The sequence below is a fragment of the Haliaeetus leucocephalus genome, unplaced genomic scaffold (genome assembly GCF_000737465.1).
Source record: "Haliaeetus leucocephalus isolate CR32 unplaced genomic scaffold, Haliaeetus_leucocephalus-4.0 Scaffold136, whole genome shotgun sequence".
Classification (NCBI taxonomy): domain Eukaryota; kingdom Metazoa; phylum Chordata; class Aves; order Accipitriformes; family Accipitridae; genus Haliaeetus; species Haliaeetus leucocephalus.
This window is the reverse complement of record NW_010972572.1, coordinates 1,146,897-1,162,699: the sequence shown is the minus strand read 5'-3', so window position 1 is coordinate 1,162,699 and position 15,803 is coordinate 1,146,897. Positions and strand designations below refer to the sequence as shown.

Here is a 15,803-nt window from a genome sequence, read left to right as displayed (position 1 = left end):
TCTGCTACTTATACAAATCTTACGATCTCCAGAAGAGGAAATTATAAAATTAAAAATTTGCTTATATATTATCATGTCTTGATTTTTCTAAATTTATTTTATTTGGAAAAAAAATTATTAAGGAAGTTCACTTGAAATACCATCAAAAATATGTACTGAGTATGCCTCAAGGTTTTTAAACTGTAAATGAAGCTATCTACCAACCACTTGCAACACTCTTCTTTTCTGCCATTAACAAATGTTAAAGACCCTTCTGGCAAATAATGGAGATTTTCATATCACCCCTTCAAATACATAAAATTTCTTATTTCCTTCCTTTCTCCCTTTCTTTCTTCTTCCCTTCCTTTCTTTCTTTACACCGTCTCCATCACACTTGTTATCCTTGGGAAAAAGATGGCTCCAGCAAGGTAAGTGGAGAACTATACATAGAAACAGAAGGAAAAGGGACTAACTAACAAGCTCAAAATATTTGGTGAAGAAACACAAGAGCACTAAATATAACACCATGCCAGAAAAAAACCCACAGGAACCACACAAAAGGGCAAAACTGAGCCAAAGGTATTACACAGATAGCACAGAACTGCTCAATTCTAATAACTGAAGCAGGAGTGGGCTTGGGCAAGAAGGAGAGCAAACGCCTCCCAAGACAGCCAAGAAGTGCACTCTAGCTCAGCACTGCTCAATCTAAGTGATAACTCCCTGGGGACATCGTCTCTGGAATCACCAAATGTATCTGGGGTTTGTCCTAAAGAAATTAATCATCGCACTGTTCAGACAGAGGATGAAAATCTGTGTTTCAGCAATGAGGGGGCAAACCTGAAAGACCTGAAATTCTGAAATCTGATCTCAGTTCTGCTTAGTTGGATAAGAAACTGCTGCTGTGCCTTTTTTTCCTTGTTTAAGATTTGGGCAATATAGTTTCACCCAATTCAAAGAAGAACGGTATTTTGAATTCAAAGCATTTTATTAAAAAAGCATGAGCATGCATTAAGGGCAGGGTTCTACAATGTATGAAGAAATACCATTCAGAAGGGCTGCAAAAATAACTCAGACCATCATCTCTGTTCAAAACAATCTGAGTCAAGACCTGTCTTGACCAAATTCCAGCCCAGGTAATTTATTCTGTTTGCCTAAACTTTCCTCAATTATCGAATTAATAATGTGAGTTTTTCTTAACCTCTAGAAAAATACACAGTTTTGTTCTCCAGAAACAGTTGTTTTGCTTCAGCTATTCTCATCATGATTAGTAGGATGCTGAAAATATACATATGCCTGCTTTTGCTGTTCTTCTTGCTTTGATGGTCATATTGTTAGCAAACTCTTTAATGAGTCTCATTTCTCCCTAGGAACAGCACTACAGTTTATAAATGCTAAAATTAATAGACCTGGGGTAGATTTTATTACACGTAATGTATTTAGTTGGCAATGATGATGCCTCCCTTACAGCAGCTGTTACAATAAACTGTATTTTCAATGGCTCCTGGAAAACAAAAGACAACACCTAAAAGATTTCAGGTAAAGAAACACCAGGGTTTCCAGGTCTCGCTGCTCCACACCAAATCTGCTCCGCTGAGGTCTGCAAATACTAATAGGTAATTATGACCCACAGAAAGATTTCTACTGGGGATTTTGTCCACTTTTCTTGAATCTGAATTTACTATCAGAAGATTCATAACCTCTGTTGTCAGCTTCACTTCTGCAAAGAATGGGTACATGGAGATTTTGAAGTGGAGCTAAAATGGATTTCAATATACCGTTCACAATAATAGTTGGTAAAACTAATTACAGTGAGAAAATTGGAGATCATTCATTGCCCTACTAAGCAAATTAGGATTTGTTAACAATGATTTATAGTGCCAAACACAGGATAACAAGGATTGTCTTTTCAACTGTATTCACAGGGGACATAACAGTTTATCAAGTGTGGTGCCACTGCTGTAGTGCTTCTGTAGACCTTATAGTATCTCAGATGGATACGCAGTTTTACATAAGCAAAATACATTTACATGTTTGGCTTCTAAAGTCAAGCACAATAACTGAGCAACTTAACCTACCTGAAAGCACAACAACTCCTTATTTATCAACATCACTGTGTACACAATGTGGAGTAAAGCATTATATTCCTTCTGTAACATTAGCTGGTTCAATTTATTAAGCCTCTTTGAAATGATACTTTTGATCTAATCTGTTTCTCTCCTGTGGAAACTAACAGGTCTTACTGTACTCTGCTAGAATGGAATCTCTTAAAACATGCCCACCTGAAGAGAGTCAACATCACAAACTTGACCACCTCAAAGAATAAAACATAGGCGACTTAGGATCTCTGCCATTGCATATAGACCAGGCAATGAAGGAAAATCTACTGGTTTTAAGGGCTATCTGAGAATATGAGCCCGGAGAATGTGCTGGTATAAGTAATTCCACATTTCTTCTGTAAGGTAACGTCTCAGGTGAAAATCCGTCCTATTGCATAGTGAAATAGCTGGCCTTATCTAGGCCAAATACTGGTTTTCCATCATGTCTATACTAATACTGCTGGTGCTCCACTTATTCTCTTTGGGATGAGTTTTTAGAGCTCTGAGTAATGTAATGCAACATTGCACAACACAGTGTCCCAGTGGCATGCTGTAACTACGCAAACATCTGCTGAACTGAACCCACTCAGGGCCAAATTGGATAGCACAACTGATTAGCTAGAGCCTTTGGGAATATGCTCACGATTTATGTTTGTCTGAGTCACCAGCCCATGTGCAAATCACATTTTTCATTCTTCTTCCTTTTTTTAAGGTGGAGCAAGAGCATTGTTTGGAAAAGAAGTGTCACAGGAGTTTCTTTCTCCCTTCCCCATATTATTTGCATCATCAGCTTATTATCAAATTCTGTTCAGCTCTGAAAAATCCACAAACACTCTTTTTGAGGAGAAAAACCTGCTAGCCAAAAATAAGCATTAAAAGAACGGAACAGAAAACCCTCAGATATTGCCACAAAGACTCCAGAAGCAGACCAATGCAAGAAATGGAAACAGGTTGTCATCAACAGAGAAACTGTACAATTGCCAAAGAACCTGGCAATCTTGAGAATTTGGTTTGTCATTTAAAAATAAAATACTTGGTTATTTAGGTTTTTATTTCTGCTCTGTTTTGTGTCGCAAACCAGTGAACTACCTCCTTTAATGTGAATTTGGCTGGGTGCAAGACAGGCAAAAAAACCTAGCAAAAATTATGCCTTGTAGTCAGATAGGAGAAAAAGCTTTTACTATTATTCAAAGTCCAGTCGTATTCTAAAACATCTCTCTCAACCTCCTGAAATCATAGACAACTGGACAATGTTAAAAACTCACATAATTCAAATTCAAATAACTTTTCTTTCAAAGCTAAAAAGGTGGGGTTTTTTACTAAAATTCTAACTACTTTCCAGTTATCTGATCTGACTTCTCGATGAGATGTAACCTACTTTATAATCTATCTTTGATGAGAGACAGTGACAATTTGCAATGCAAAAAATATTGAAGACAACTGGGAGATTTTCCAGGAAGTAGGGTGCACCAATATTAACAGCACGTTCAAATCTTTTTTCACAGGCACCAGTCATAGACTGGACTGATCCCATAGAAAACAATAGTCAGGCCAGTACAAAAGGCTTACAGGAGAATTGGAATGTTTTTTACCTCTGTCTCTTCTTTTCTGACTATTGATTTAATAATATGTAAAAAGGATAGGAAAGCACCCACTCTGACAAGGAGTGCCAAGACAGGTGAAACAGATTCCAACAACGATGAAAATGGCTTTTCATCAAATCTACAGAACATACTAGTACTTGTGAAAGAAGCAGAAGATTAAGTTGTTCCTAACTGAAAAAAAAAACCTTGTAGAGGTTCTCAGAACTCCTCAACAACTTTCAGACACATTTAGTGGTTATTTGCACGTGTCAAGCTTTGCTGAAGGCACCTAATTAGAAACTCTGTTTAATCAATGGCAGTTCTGATCATCCCGCTTAGGTATGTGTTAGGTTGAATAACTTGATGGAGATTCTCACCCCTTTCCATTGACTTCATAGCAAAGGTGGGTCGTCAAAGCAGGCAGTATGAATGGCTCTCAAGAGCATGTGCATTTTTCCTTTACCTACTGCTTTTCAAGAAGCACTAACAGAGGCAACAAGAACATAAGAATCCAGTCTCCAACACTGCCATTCAGAAATTTACCTAGTTATAGCATAAAACTAGGTAGGATTTCAGCCTTCACCACTACTACTGGAAGTGCATAATGAATTACTAGGATGGAACTATCATACAGATATTAGAAAAATGATTTTGTATTACTGGGAAGTGTCAGGTTTATAAATGTTTCTTTAAACACCCAGTAACCTCAGGAGGCTCTGTATAGAATAAAAGGATCCAAAAGTAATTTTTGCTTTGCTGTAGCATGCACAGCATCCACAAACACTGCAGACACATGACCCACCACCCATCAAACTCAAGTGCCTGGCATAAGCATGGTTCTTAAAGTTGATTCCAAGTCCGACAAGTATTATCTCCATTACATACATCCTAGGTAACATGGCCTAAACACACAGAGATTCCATTAATACTTGGATTTAAACAGCAAATGTAAGCTACTTAATCCATACCTCAGTGTTCATTTATTTCTGAATAAAACCTGACATCTGTGTTTCTGCTTTCTGTAGCAGATGTGCTTGGACAGTGAATCTACCGTTAGTCCATTTTAACTTACCTGGTTGCCTATGTTTCCTTTGGTGCGCTACAGTATGTAATATTTCATAGTCCAAAGTACAACACATATTGATCCACAGGCAAAAGGTTTATTATCATCTATTAAACTAAAACCTATTTTTGTTTTATTTGAGACCAATGACCCTTGTTTTCATGTTCTGGGTTAACACTAAACACAAAACCTACAGTCTTTTCTAGTTAAAAGCTTTGGAAAAAAGAAGTCAATTCAAGTGCATATTCTTTTGCACTTTGATAATACAATAATTACATTTATCAGAAACACATGCTAATCGGATCATTCTGGAGCATTTTTCTCATTGTCTGGTACCGCAAAGCACATCTGGGTTTTATTTGCCCCATGTAAGTTAATAAGGGTATGGACTTTTTTAAAACAATAAGCAAGATAATCCTAAAAACAATTTTCCAAAGTGAAAAGGGAGGAAAAACCCTCCACATTTCATCCCAGACTGTGTAAGTGTAAAAATGACTTTAAGATAGAAACTGAAGGGCATTTTCTATCTACTCGGCTATTAATGAAGAAAGAAAAAGAAAGTTAAAGAAACCTTATTACCATGACCATACACATAAGAAACAGTGCAGTTAAATATACCATATTAATGGAACCTAATAAGGGATGTCTCCCACACCTACACAGATCCAAATTAGTATGATTTAAAGTGCCAATACATTGGCACTAGAAGATGTCAAGCTTTGTCTTGTTACTAAATCCCTAACTCAGGAGAACTGGAAACTTTCAAGCTTTTTGCTGGAGATGTTGACACCTTCCAGATTTTCACTTCACTGGACCAACCCACAGACAGTATGGTGCAAGAGAACAGCAGATGGCTTTTCTTCTGTTACCTCTGCTTCCTAAAGATGAAGCTGAACATTGTTCTTAAACCATGCATATTCAGCTCTCGCCATAAGGAGAACAAGGCTTATTTATACATGTTAAAGACTTCCATCCCATATTATATTTGTCCCATTCCAGAGCATGTCTGTGTATGTTCATACAATTTGAATTTTAAGCACCTAAAGGCAAGCAATTCGCTCTGAACTATGGAGAGACATTCAAGTTTTAGTCTGAATGCAAAATAAACATTGAGCCATTTGATATTATTTTTCCCTTTATCCTTTCCCTCTTAAAAATATATATGACACAAAACGGGGGAAGTGCTGAAAAAAGGAAACCAGTTTTATCCTGTTTCACAACTTACCTTACACTGATTTGAGCTTTGTTATAACTAGAAAAAACACCACAAAACTTTTTCAATCGATAATGCTCTTTTCAGACCTTACCACTGGCAGAAGTACGAACATTCAGTTTGTGCAGAAGTCCAATGTAAATCCAGCAGGACATGGCATTTCTCCAGGTATTAAGCAATTTTTTTGCTTGCATTTTACACTTTACATGTGAGGTCACACATACACAGTTTAATCCCATAACTTTCTTATAGGATCACAGACCTCTATGAAAAAAGACTGAATTTCACCATGTACTAAGGAAAGAAAATTACTCTTTGGGAATCTGACAAGAGAGCAACAAAGTTTTTCCTTCATGTAATCGAATACTATATAGTTTTCCCCAGAGTCTGATGAAAAGATAGAAGCAGGCTTTGATTATACTGTTAACTATATAGAGCAACGCTATAGAAAAAGTCTCACTGCATTTTACCCACCTGTTTTTGGATATACATAATGCTCTATTTCTCCTACAGATATTAAAAAGGCAGAAAAGACATGCTTGGAGAATATAGCAAAAGTTAAAGTGAAACAGGATATGAGCAATTTAAATACAAATCTTGGAAAATAAACAGTTCATTGGGTTGACTGGAAAATATTTTTTACTCCAAAACTTATCTGTGCAAGTAAAAGGTGTGTCGATGAACGTGGGAATAAACAGATAGAAAGGTATGAATATAGACTGTCAAATCAATAAAGGGGCATGCAAATAAATAACAAAAAAAGTCTGATCAATTATCAAACCAGCTGGGACCTGATCCTCTTCTCATGACATAAAATGTACACCTAGCATAAATGCAATTACAGCTGCATTTTCCAAGATCATCTGTGAGACATGGGGCTTTTAACCAACAGGTAGAAGTCACTGTGTCATGTTCTCTGGACTGTGGCACACAGGAGATGAGACAAGACTGCCGTAATGGACTCTTTAAAGTCTCTGAATCAATGAGAATTGGTACAAGGCGAAAACAAGATCCTACCATCTCAGAGTAGAGAGCTGGCAAATCCATGGTTCATTTTATTTGCTATAATTGTGTAAATTAAAGACTGCTGGAATTTATGTAGTAATTAATATGACACCTGATTAGTTCAGGAAAACATTGACCACCATGTCTGAAATATTACTTACAATGCATTTGTGGAGGAAAAAATAGAAAAAGTTAACCTATTGGGCAGACTGAGATTAGGTATTTATTCTTGTTTCCATATAATAAGGCACTTTTGTTTCAGGAGTAATGCTATGCTGTTCAGAGGCACATGTGTTAAAGTTGAGATACACTTACAAAGTAGCCTGTTCCCAAGCTGGAAGGAGCTGAGCTCTGCAATAAAACACAAAGACAAAGTGGAAAGTCAGTGATGGTTTTTAACACGTTCCAATCCACATAGCTCATTACCAGCCCTTTCCAAGCTTTTCATCACTACATCACAGCACCAATGTGCTGCCCCTTGTCATCTGCTACTGAAACAAACACGGTGTTGCTTAATTTTTCCCTTTACATCTCTCAACGACTCGGAGATGGTAACGTGCTATTTACTGAATTCCAAGCTTCTGCGGTGGACGTAATTGCCAATTTATTTGACAGGCAGCTGGGTAATGAATTAATGATGGCATTTCGCCCTGCACTGAGACTAAACAGACACTCATCAACCAGCCTCCCTGACATGCTGACATTCAATGCCCTGGACTCCAGCTACTCAGCTTTGTGGCCACAAAGGGGCAGGCGGGAGGGAGAAAAGAAAAAAAACGTAGACTGACTTCAAAACAAAAAGCCCGGTGGGTTTGGATGACTTTTTCAGTCTATGACCTGTTTGCCAATTTATTCCCGACAGGCTCTGGTTAGTACACACATAGTGCTTTTCTAAAATGAGACATTTTGTAAACATAATTAGTAGTCTGAAATGTAAAGAACGCGTGGGCACAGAGAAGCCGCTTCAGTCAATGTACCATTTCCTGGAGGATGCAGTCACTACAATTTCCCATTTGGATGTCCGCATTGTTTGACAAACCAAGGATTTAAAAAGAAAAGGAAAAGCAAACAACAAATATCTACAGCGTGAAATAGATTTCAAAACTCAAACCCATAAAAATAATTAAACTAATATAACTACCATGGAAAATAATCAAAAGGTTTAAATGCTTAAAAAACCATCATGAAATTCAGTTTAAGTGGGACACGATCACAACCTCTACATTCACAGGAATTAAGGAGATAAAGGGGTTTGTTTCATTAGTTTTTCATCTAAGCAATGGGGATTACACAGCAGGTTCTCTTAGAGACATGGTGAGAGACCTAAACATCTCAGTCCTAATCCAGGTCACTGGCTGTTACATTAAAGGGTGAACAGTTCCCAACACTACAGCCCTGTCTATCACCTGAAACACTTCAAGGCTAGTCAATGGATAAGGAAGCAAAACACAGAGAAGATAATTCTCTGGTGAGCAGTGGGTAGTCCGGATGACCAGTCTTTAACACCTATAGCTCAATTCCTGTTTCTGTTCCTTAGCACAAGCTCACTTTCAATAATGACACAGCTCAGTGATTACCAGGAACTGCACAGCGGCTCCAACCGGCCTTGGCAAACCATTGGAAACACATAGAATTTGCATCACTGTCATCCCTGTTCTGAGACAATATTGCAGGGAAACCTAACAACAAATTATCTCAATTTCTGATCATGGAGTGCAGCACTGATATAAAAGAAAATAAAACCCCACAAGGGGCTTATGGTATTTTTTTACTGAACTCGGCACAGCAGAAATAGATTGTGCCAAGAAATTTAAAATTAAAAATAAAATTTATCGCAAATAATCAGAATATTACTGTGAGATCACCAAAGCAGTACTAAAAAGAGAGGTTTAGAGAGGTTATGTACATATAGGTGAAGGCCTTCTGGTTTAAGACATTAGAAGTTAAAGACTTAGCAAGAGGAAGTCACCTTGGTAGTCATAAGGGTACCAATATCACAAAATCAACAAACTCTGTTGGGACATCTTATAAGAACAAACAAAACTGCTACAGAAATTTGGAAGGTATATGGTTTCTGCCCCTTAATACTCTCTATCTCCTATGTTGCAGCTACTAAAGGACTCGAGATCTGCAGTCTACAGATTTGGTTATCAGCATGCAAGGTGAGCTCCACAGAAATACATACATTCTTAAGTCCTTCTAGCCCCACTCTTGCTGCTCTGGGGCCTCAAGCTCCTTCTGCCACTACCATCCACATCAAGAGCCACGTGGTACCAATGACAATGTCCCTGGAAGTGCCTCTGCAGCAGCACCACACTGTGGTGCAGAGGAATGGGCAGTGCAGATTTGGGAACACATTGCCATGAGGCCCTGGGCTCAGCCCCATTGCTCTGCTCTCCTCTACGTCCCCCTGACCACACAGATGGGAATAACCTTGTAACTGCCAGAGCCCCAGTCATCACACAGCCCAGCTACTGTTTCCAGCTAGAAAGTCCCCCTCATGGGCCATGTACAACAGTTTTGTGAGCCACTGCAGCTCTGCAACACCTGGTAGATAGTGCATTTCAGCACACACACCAGCTTTCCTGGTAAAGCACATCATACATACTGCCTTTCACTTTACTCATTCTGCTTTCTGCTTCATGCCATTTAAATTCTTTTAATTTAAGCTAGAGATCTACCCACAAAGTACAACATGTGCAATCATTATAACCACTTTTGTTTAAGCTATGTACAGATGCCAATCGAGTCCCACTCTTTCACTCACAATTTTTAAAACTTACTTTACAGGCTGAAAGCTCCAAAGTTTGCATTCTGCATCTGTGTGTAATTTTTGTCTGCTTTTTATTCCAAGTTTTGGAAGGACCAAGTATCAAAACAAAACAATAAAAAGGAAGAAAAAAGAATAAGCAAACAAAATATTTCCCACTGAGTATTTCCATTCCTTCAAAAGCAATGCTGCAATGGCTATGGGAGGACAGTCGAAACATAGCAGTCAAATGACTTTCACTGAAAAGAAACAACTGTGCATTTTTAGGGAATTTGAGTTTGCTGGATGGAATTACAGCCCTTCACACATTGCATGCTGCATATGGATAGTACAGTTTGCAAACTCTTTTTAATTGAAGTAAGAAAGACTGTATTGCACATGCATGAATGACTAAGTCAGCTGTGTTGTGAACTGTGTGTTGACAGAGCATATAGGCTGAAGCAAGGGCTATGCAAGAAGACAGCTTCTCACCTTTTTTGATAACTCCCAATAGCGAAAGGATCCTACTACCCAGTGCCCAGCCTTGGTACCAACTGATGAATGTGATACTGTGTATGCAGCATCTTTACAAGCCCATGCTGAGTCGTGATCCTGCACTGGATGGTTCTACATCTCTTATATAAAGTGTGCCTATAATAGAGGTAATGGTTTCACTTTCCAAAACCCTTTGCAAAATTCGACATTAGATATACTATTTGATATTCACACAACCACCAGCAGAAGCCTGCATCAGGTGCCCATCAGCAAAATGCAAGTTGCTTGCTTAAAATTAACAGGGTTTTGGTTTTGTTATTTTCCTTCTGCTTTCCACACCCCACACCCCCCCCCCTTTCTTAAAGAGAAGAACTTTTGGCCCAGGAGCAAAAATGTAGTAACCCTCGTGTAAGCATTAGTTTATTGTGTACCAAAGAAAATTACATCCTTGAGGTCTTGAAGGCAGAGTTATACCCATTTTGCATATATATTGTGCATTACTTGGAGAGCTGGGTGGGGAGAAAGACTGTGTTGTACATATTTGTTCTGGCTATTGTTTATGCAGGTCTGACTGAATGAACGAACAGTGGGTATCATTTCAATTTCTGATGTCAACATCAAATTACTTATTTAATTTCATGCCTGGCGAAGCATTGTATAGCTACACGCAGAATCATTTCACTTCATTTGTTATGCTGTGTTTTCTTGGCGATTGGCTTGCCTTCCAACTGACAGCTTTAATTACGACATGAATTTGATTGCACTGCCGAGGAATTAACATAATGCAACAAAGCATTTAAGCACCCAACCTTAGACACACAAACACACACCCTTGCATACACACACACAAATGCACACACACAAAGAAGCTGCCACTGCAGCTGATCAGCTTCTGGCACACACACACACAAACACACACAGAGCTTTGCTGGCGTTATTCCACTTCAGATATAGCCAAGATTACCAGGGATATTCTGGAGAAGTACCAAGGATTTCAGAGCACATAACCCAAAGACCATTCCTCAGTTTGTCTTTCTTTGGGCTCAGTACATAGGTGGGAGGAATGGGAGACAAAGAATTGAAAATATCCCATATCTGAGGTTGAAACCATGAGCTGTCCATGGGATTACACTGCTGGGGATGTAGACACCTTTCCTCCCAAAGCAGAGAGCAACAGACCTGGTGGGCAGGGCACTCCAGGACTTACTCCTCATTGCTACAAAGCACTGTGGAAAGGGAAGCACTCATGAAAGAGCATGTCAGCTTCAATGAGAGCCCAAGATGAAACCTTTAATGTAGGGGACAAATGGAAAGATTCCTATCCCACTCCCTATTCAAGAATTGGAACAGTATTCCAGACAGAAGGGTGCCAACTATTTCTCCCAGCTTGTGATTCCTTGTTCAGCAAAAGCAAGCAGAGGCCAGGCAGTCCACACTTCTGTTGTGCAACAAGAGTGAAAGACCTCTGCTGCCTCTCAGCCAATGACCACATGCGAGAGGCTTTTACTGTTTGTCCCCTTGCTAAAAGCCTGCAGCCAACACCAGAAGCAGCAGGCAGGGCTGACGGTGCCCAAAGCAGCTTGTCAGCCCTCTCCCGTCAGTGCAGGCTTGCACTGCCACTGCATCATCATTACTGAAACGATGAGCAAGGTTTGTTTCGCAGACATCAGATTTTTAAGAGGACTAGCAATGACTTTACATCTGAGCGTGAGCTGCAGTTCTGCAGTAGATCAGGAATTTAGGAATGTGCACCAAAGAAATCAAGGGGGTTTTAATTTGCTTTGATTAGCAAAGAGGTGGCTGAACCCCTGAATACTCTCTGCGTTTACTATCCAGGTTAGCTGTAATTCTCACGTTTCCCTCAAGTAATCTCCTGGCTCCTTTGTAAAACATGGCTAAAAAGTTCCCTATGTAGTCCAAAGTGGGAAGACTCAATTAAAAATAAATTCATACAGGAAGATAAGGAAAACAAGTTGACTGAGCTCTAAGCTGAGGAAAAGAGAAAGCGCTGCCATCTTGTCTCCAAGCAAAATCTCAACAAAATGAATTCTACTACTGGCAAGATGTTGATGAGATTAAACTGACTACAGCACCCTATATATAAAGGAGGAGCAGCTCTCCAATTTCTCTTTTAGGCCCCTGGAGCTACCTCTGCCCATAAAGGAAAAAACAAGTTGTCATTCCAAAAAATACTATATAGGGGAGAAAGGCAGAAAGAAATGGGTTTATGAAATTCAAACGGGGAGATGTATTAGGGCACTGTCAAATGCTTGCAATGGAGCATTTGAGCAATCATTATCCCTAATCTAGCAGAGGTCAAGTTCTCTGCTAATTATGTTCTCTCACAGAGGGGTGTGTGCATGTGTGTACACATGTGCGAGATGAGGACAAAGAAAGGAGTTGATGGGAATCAGTCTAACTGCATTGCGTCTGACAAGAACATAGGATATTCTTCTTCCTACTGTCTGATGCTATTTCAAGCCTCATTATGAGAAAAGTCTTGTGTTTAATATGGTCTTTTCATTGAATTATCTTCTTTTCATTTTTGACCACCTCTCTCGCAAATGCTGCAAATTACCCGCTTGGATCTCATTAGCCTGGAAAGGAGTCATCCCTTGTAAACATACTTTGCGTCAATCTGCGTTATCCAAGGACTGTAGGTACATTTACAATATGTAGAGTTGAAAGATATCTGACAGGAGAGGGAATGAAGCCACTGACATGTCAGTTTGCAACTGGATATTCATTATACTATCTCCCTCATTCTGCATCTGTCACTAAGCTATCACTTAGGCTCCACATTAAAGCTCATGAAGCTAACATTTCTGTTTCAACAGCTTACTTACAACTAGGGATTTGAAAATTGATCATCCACCTAGAGTATATGCACTTCATTCATTATACATATTTCCATGCAGTAGCCATGCCTAATCTTACAATGCTGTCAGGCTACATCAGTGGAGATCCATTATATTTCATGTCCAAAGTTTGCTTTCTGACCTCAGGGTTAACCTGCCTGCAATATCTTGTATTTTTGTTCTATCTTCTGTTGAGTACACAACTTTTTGCATATTGTTTCTGAGAAAACAGTTGTAAAAACAGAAAGGGATCTTCAGAGAAAACTTACTCTTTTGTCTGTGGTTTTTTTTTTTCTGGACAGTAATTGGTAGGTATCATTAGACAACTCCTTCAAAAGATATTATTTAAAATAACCTTATTAAGCTCTTGATGCATCTTTGTGCATAAGAGCACAGTTCAAGGCAGGCTCACCCATAGCTGAAGTGGAAGTATCACTACCACTTTGTAAGGCCCTGTCATTTAAAAACACAAAGTGTTTGGTTTTGGGAGAGAGAGAAATGCAGAATGGTATTTACTTTTCTTAACTGAAAGAGTCTGGGAAAGGCCACCATACACTCAGGCAAGATGAGAGTTATCTTGTGCATGTTTTTCAAATCTCAGCTGAACTGGCAACACCAGACCACAGAGAGACATGCTTGTATCGCAATGAATTATCAAAGCATAAAGGAACTTACTTATTAAGCAAAACATAAATCATGTGTAACATTTTTAAATATACATATTTACATAGCATTCCTTTTGAGCAACCTAAAGTCCTTCTGTCCTCTCTCAGGTGCACTAGGGAAGTTACATTTGCTCTCCACTTCCTTTTAATTCACTATAGTGCCAAGACAAAGGGAAAGTATTATAAAAACATCTGAGAAAAACTGTATTTGATCAGCGGAACGGGAACCAGGACTCTGCTCTCACTGCCAGGTCTGGCACTGCAAGGCTATGAGCTGCTGGGAAGCTCAAATAAGCCTCAGAGCTCCCCACTCAGTACATTGCAAGGGAGTGACAAGGCTAAATTAAAACCGTGTTTGTAAGGAGCTGTGAAATTTTTCGCTGGAAGGTGCTGTAGAATTGTGAAGTTCATTGTGGTGACTTCTCAGCTGCCATAGGGCTCAGGGCAAGCTAGGATGGCAACGGTGACAGGCTGACCCGTCAGCTGCTGTCCACTGCTACGTGTACGGAACGGAGTATTTACTTACTATCTCCTCTGGTTTCACTCTCTTCTTCCAGAGATATCTTACAGCCCTGAGATTGACCTCACCTGACAGCTATGAAGGGCAGGCTCTGAAATGTCTGGCTGAATGTACCCATAAAGGTTGGCTCTGGGGGAGGAACAGACCTCTAAAATAATGTGACAAAGGGATGAGGAAAGACAGTGCTACAGATTTCACACCTTTGCAGAAAAAAAAAAAAAAATCAGGCGGCTGTTCCAGTGATATGCACAATTCAGCAAAAATTGCTAGCTGTGTGCCTTCAGGCTTAAATTTGCACAAAGAAATGTATCCTTTTCAAAGGTATTTCTTTTAATGTCTGCTCAATTCAGTTTTATTGGATTGGCCTATAGAGGACGCCATCTGGTATCTGTCATCCAAATCTACATGGACATGCTATCGATAAAATCCCCATTTCCAGAATGTGGGTTAGTTAAAAGTAGGGCCAGATTGCTGCCTGAAACAAATTGGTCTGACTGATGTAGCTATCCATGCTTTTACCAGGAAAGGATTTGACCTACAAAATCCCCAATTTAGATACTCTTTTGGGACAGGGCTGTCTTTATATTCTGTGTTGTAAAGCATGTAGCACAGAGGACACAGAGCCATGAATAAAACACTCAAGGATTGTGATGGTACACATAATAAATAATAATGTAATTGCAGCAACAGAAAGATTTCTTTAGTCATTCATATGTCAATAACTCATGCGTGTCATTCAGTGAATGACCAGCATTCTTCAATGGAGAAAAACATTCTCCACAGAGCTGCCATCTTAGGACCTTCCACAGCAGTTTAGGTAGAGCAATAAAGGCAGAGCTTATGCTATTGTTGGCCATGTCATATCAATTCATTATATATAAATTAGCCGAGTCTCTCTAGACACTCTAATACTTTTCATAAATACAGTATTTAGCCCAAAGAAATACATTCTTTTCCTTCCTCACTTGGGGTAAAAAGAGGCCATCTCACTTCTCAACTATGCAGAGCATTTTAACTTCATTAAATGGCCTTCAACTATTTCAAAATGAATGAACGTTTTCACACAGACAGACATTGTACCAAACTTTAAGTTTACTGAACTGGGGCAGGAGACCTAAGTTACCTCTTTTTCTCCCAGCCCCGCAAAAGAAAAGGGATTTTAGCAACAAACCATCCTGGAAACTAAATCCTGTTATGACTTATGCCCCTCAGAAAACTACACCAGGGGTTAATCAGAGCAGTATTTGGCTGCAGGAGTTTTACTTACGTCACTGAGTCTTTCCCGAGAGCTACTTCGATGGAAACCTTTTGATTCCCCACTGGCACTTTCACTATCACTGTCTCGGCAACTGTTTTGACCTGGCTTGAGCTGCAGGAAAGAGAAAAAACAAAGAGAGCAAGAGTTTAGCCTGCTTCAGGTAAGCCCCTTTGTCCACTGCTCTTCTTTAACCCAACCCCACACCTACACAAAGCAGTGTTTACGTGGTGCTTCCAGCACTGCCACCGGCACAGTGCAGCCTTGGTGCCCAGGCAGCGTCTCAGCAAGACCATGAATGTAGAGAGCAAAGCAAGCTCGC

General features: G+C 39.4%; 1 protein-coding gene across 1 annotated transcript in view; it reads right to left on the bottom strand.

Moving 5' to 3' along the window:
* Positions 1 to 15,803, bottom strand: part of AUTS2 (autism susceptibility candidate 2) — an 802,063-nt gene that overhangs the window by 423,105 nt on the left and 363,155 nt on the right. Inside the window, 2 exon segments of the mRNA XM_010585913.1 lie at positions 7,255 to 7,290; positions 15,494 to 15,595. Of these exon segments, the coding sequence (XP_010584215.1) occupies positions 7,255 to 7,290; positions 15,494 to 15,595 (138 nt within the window).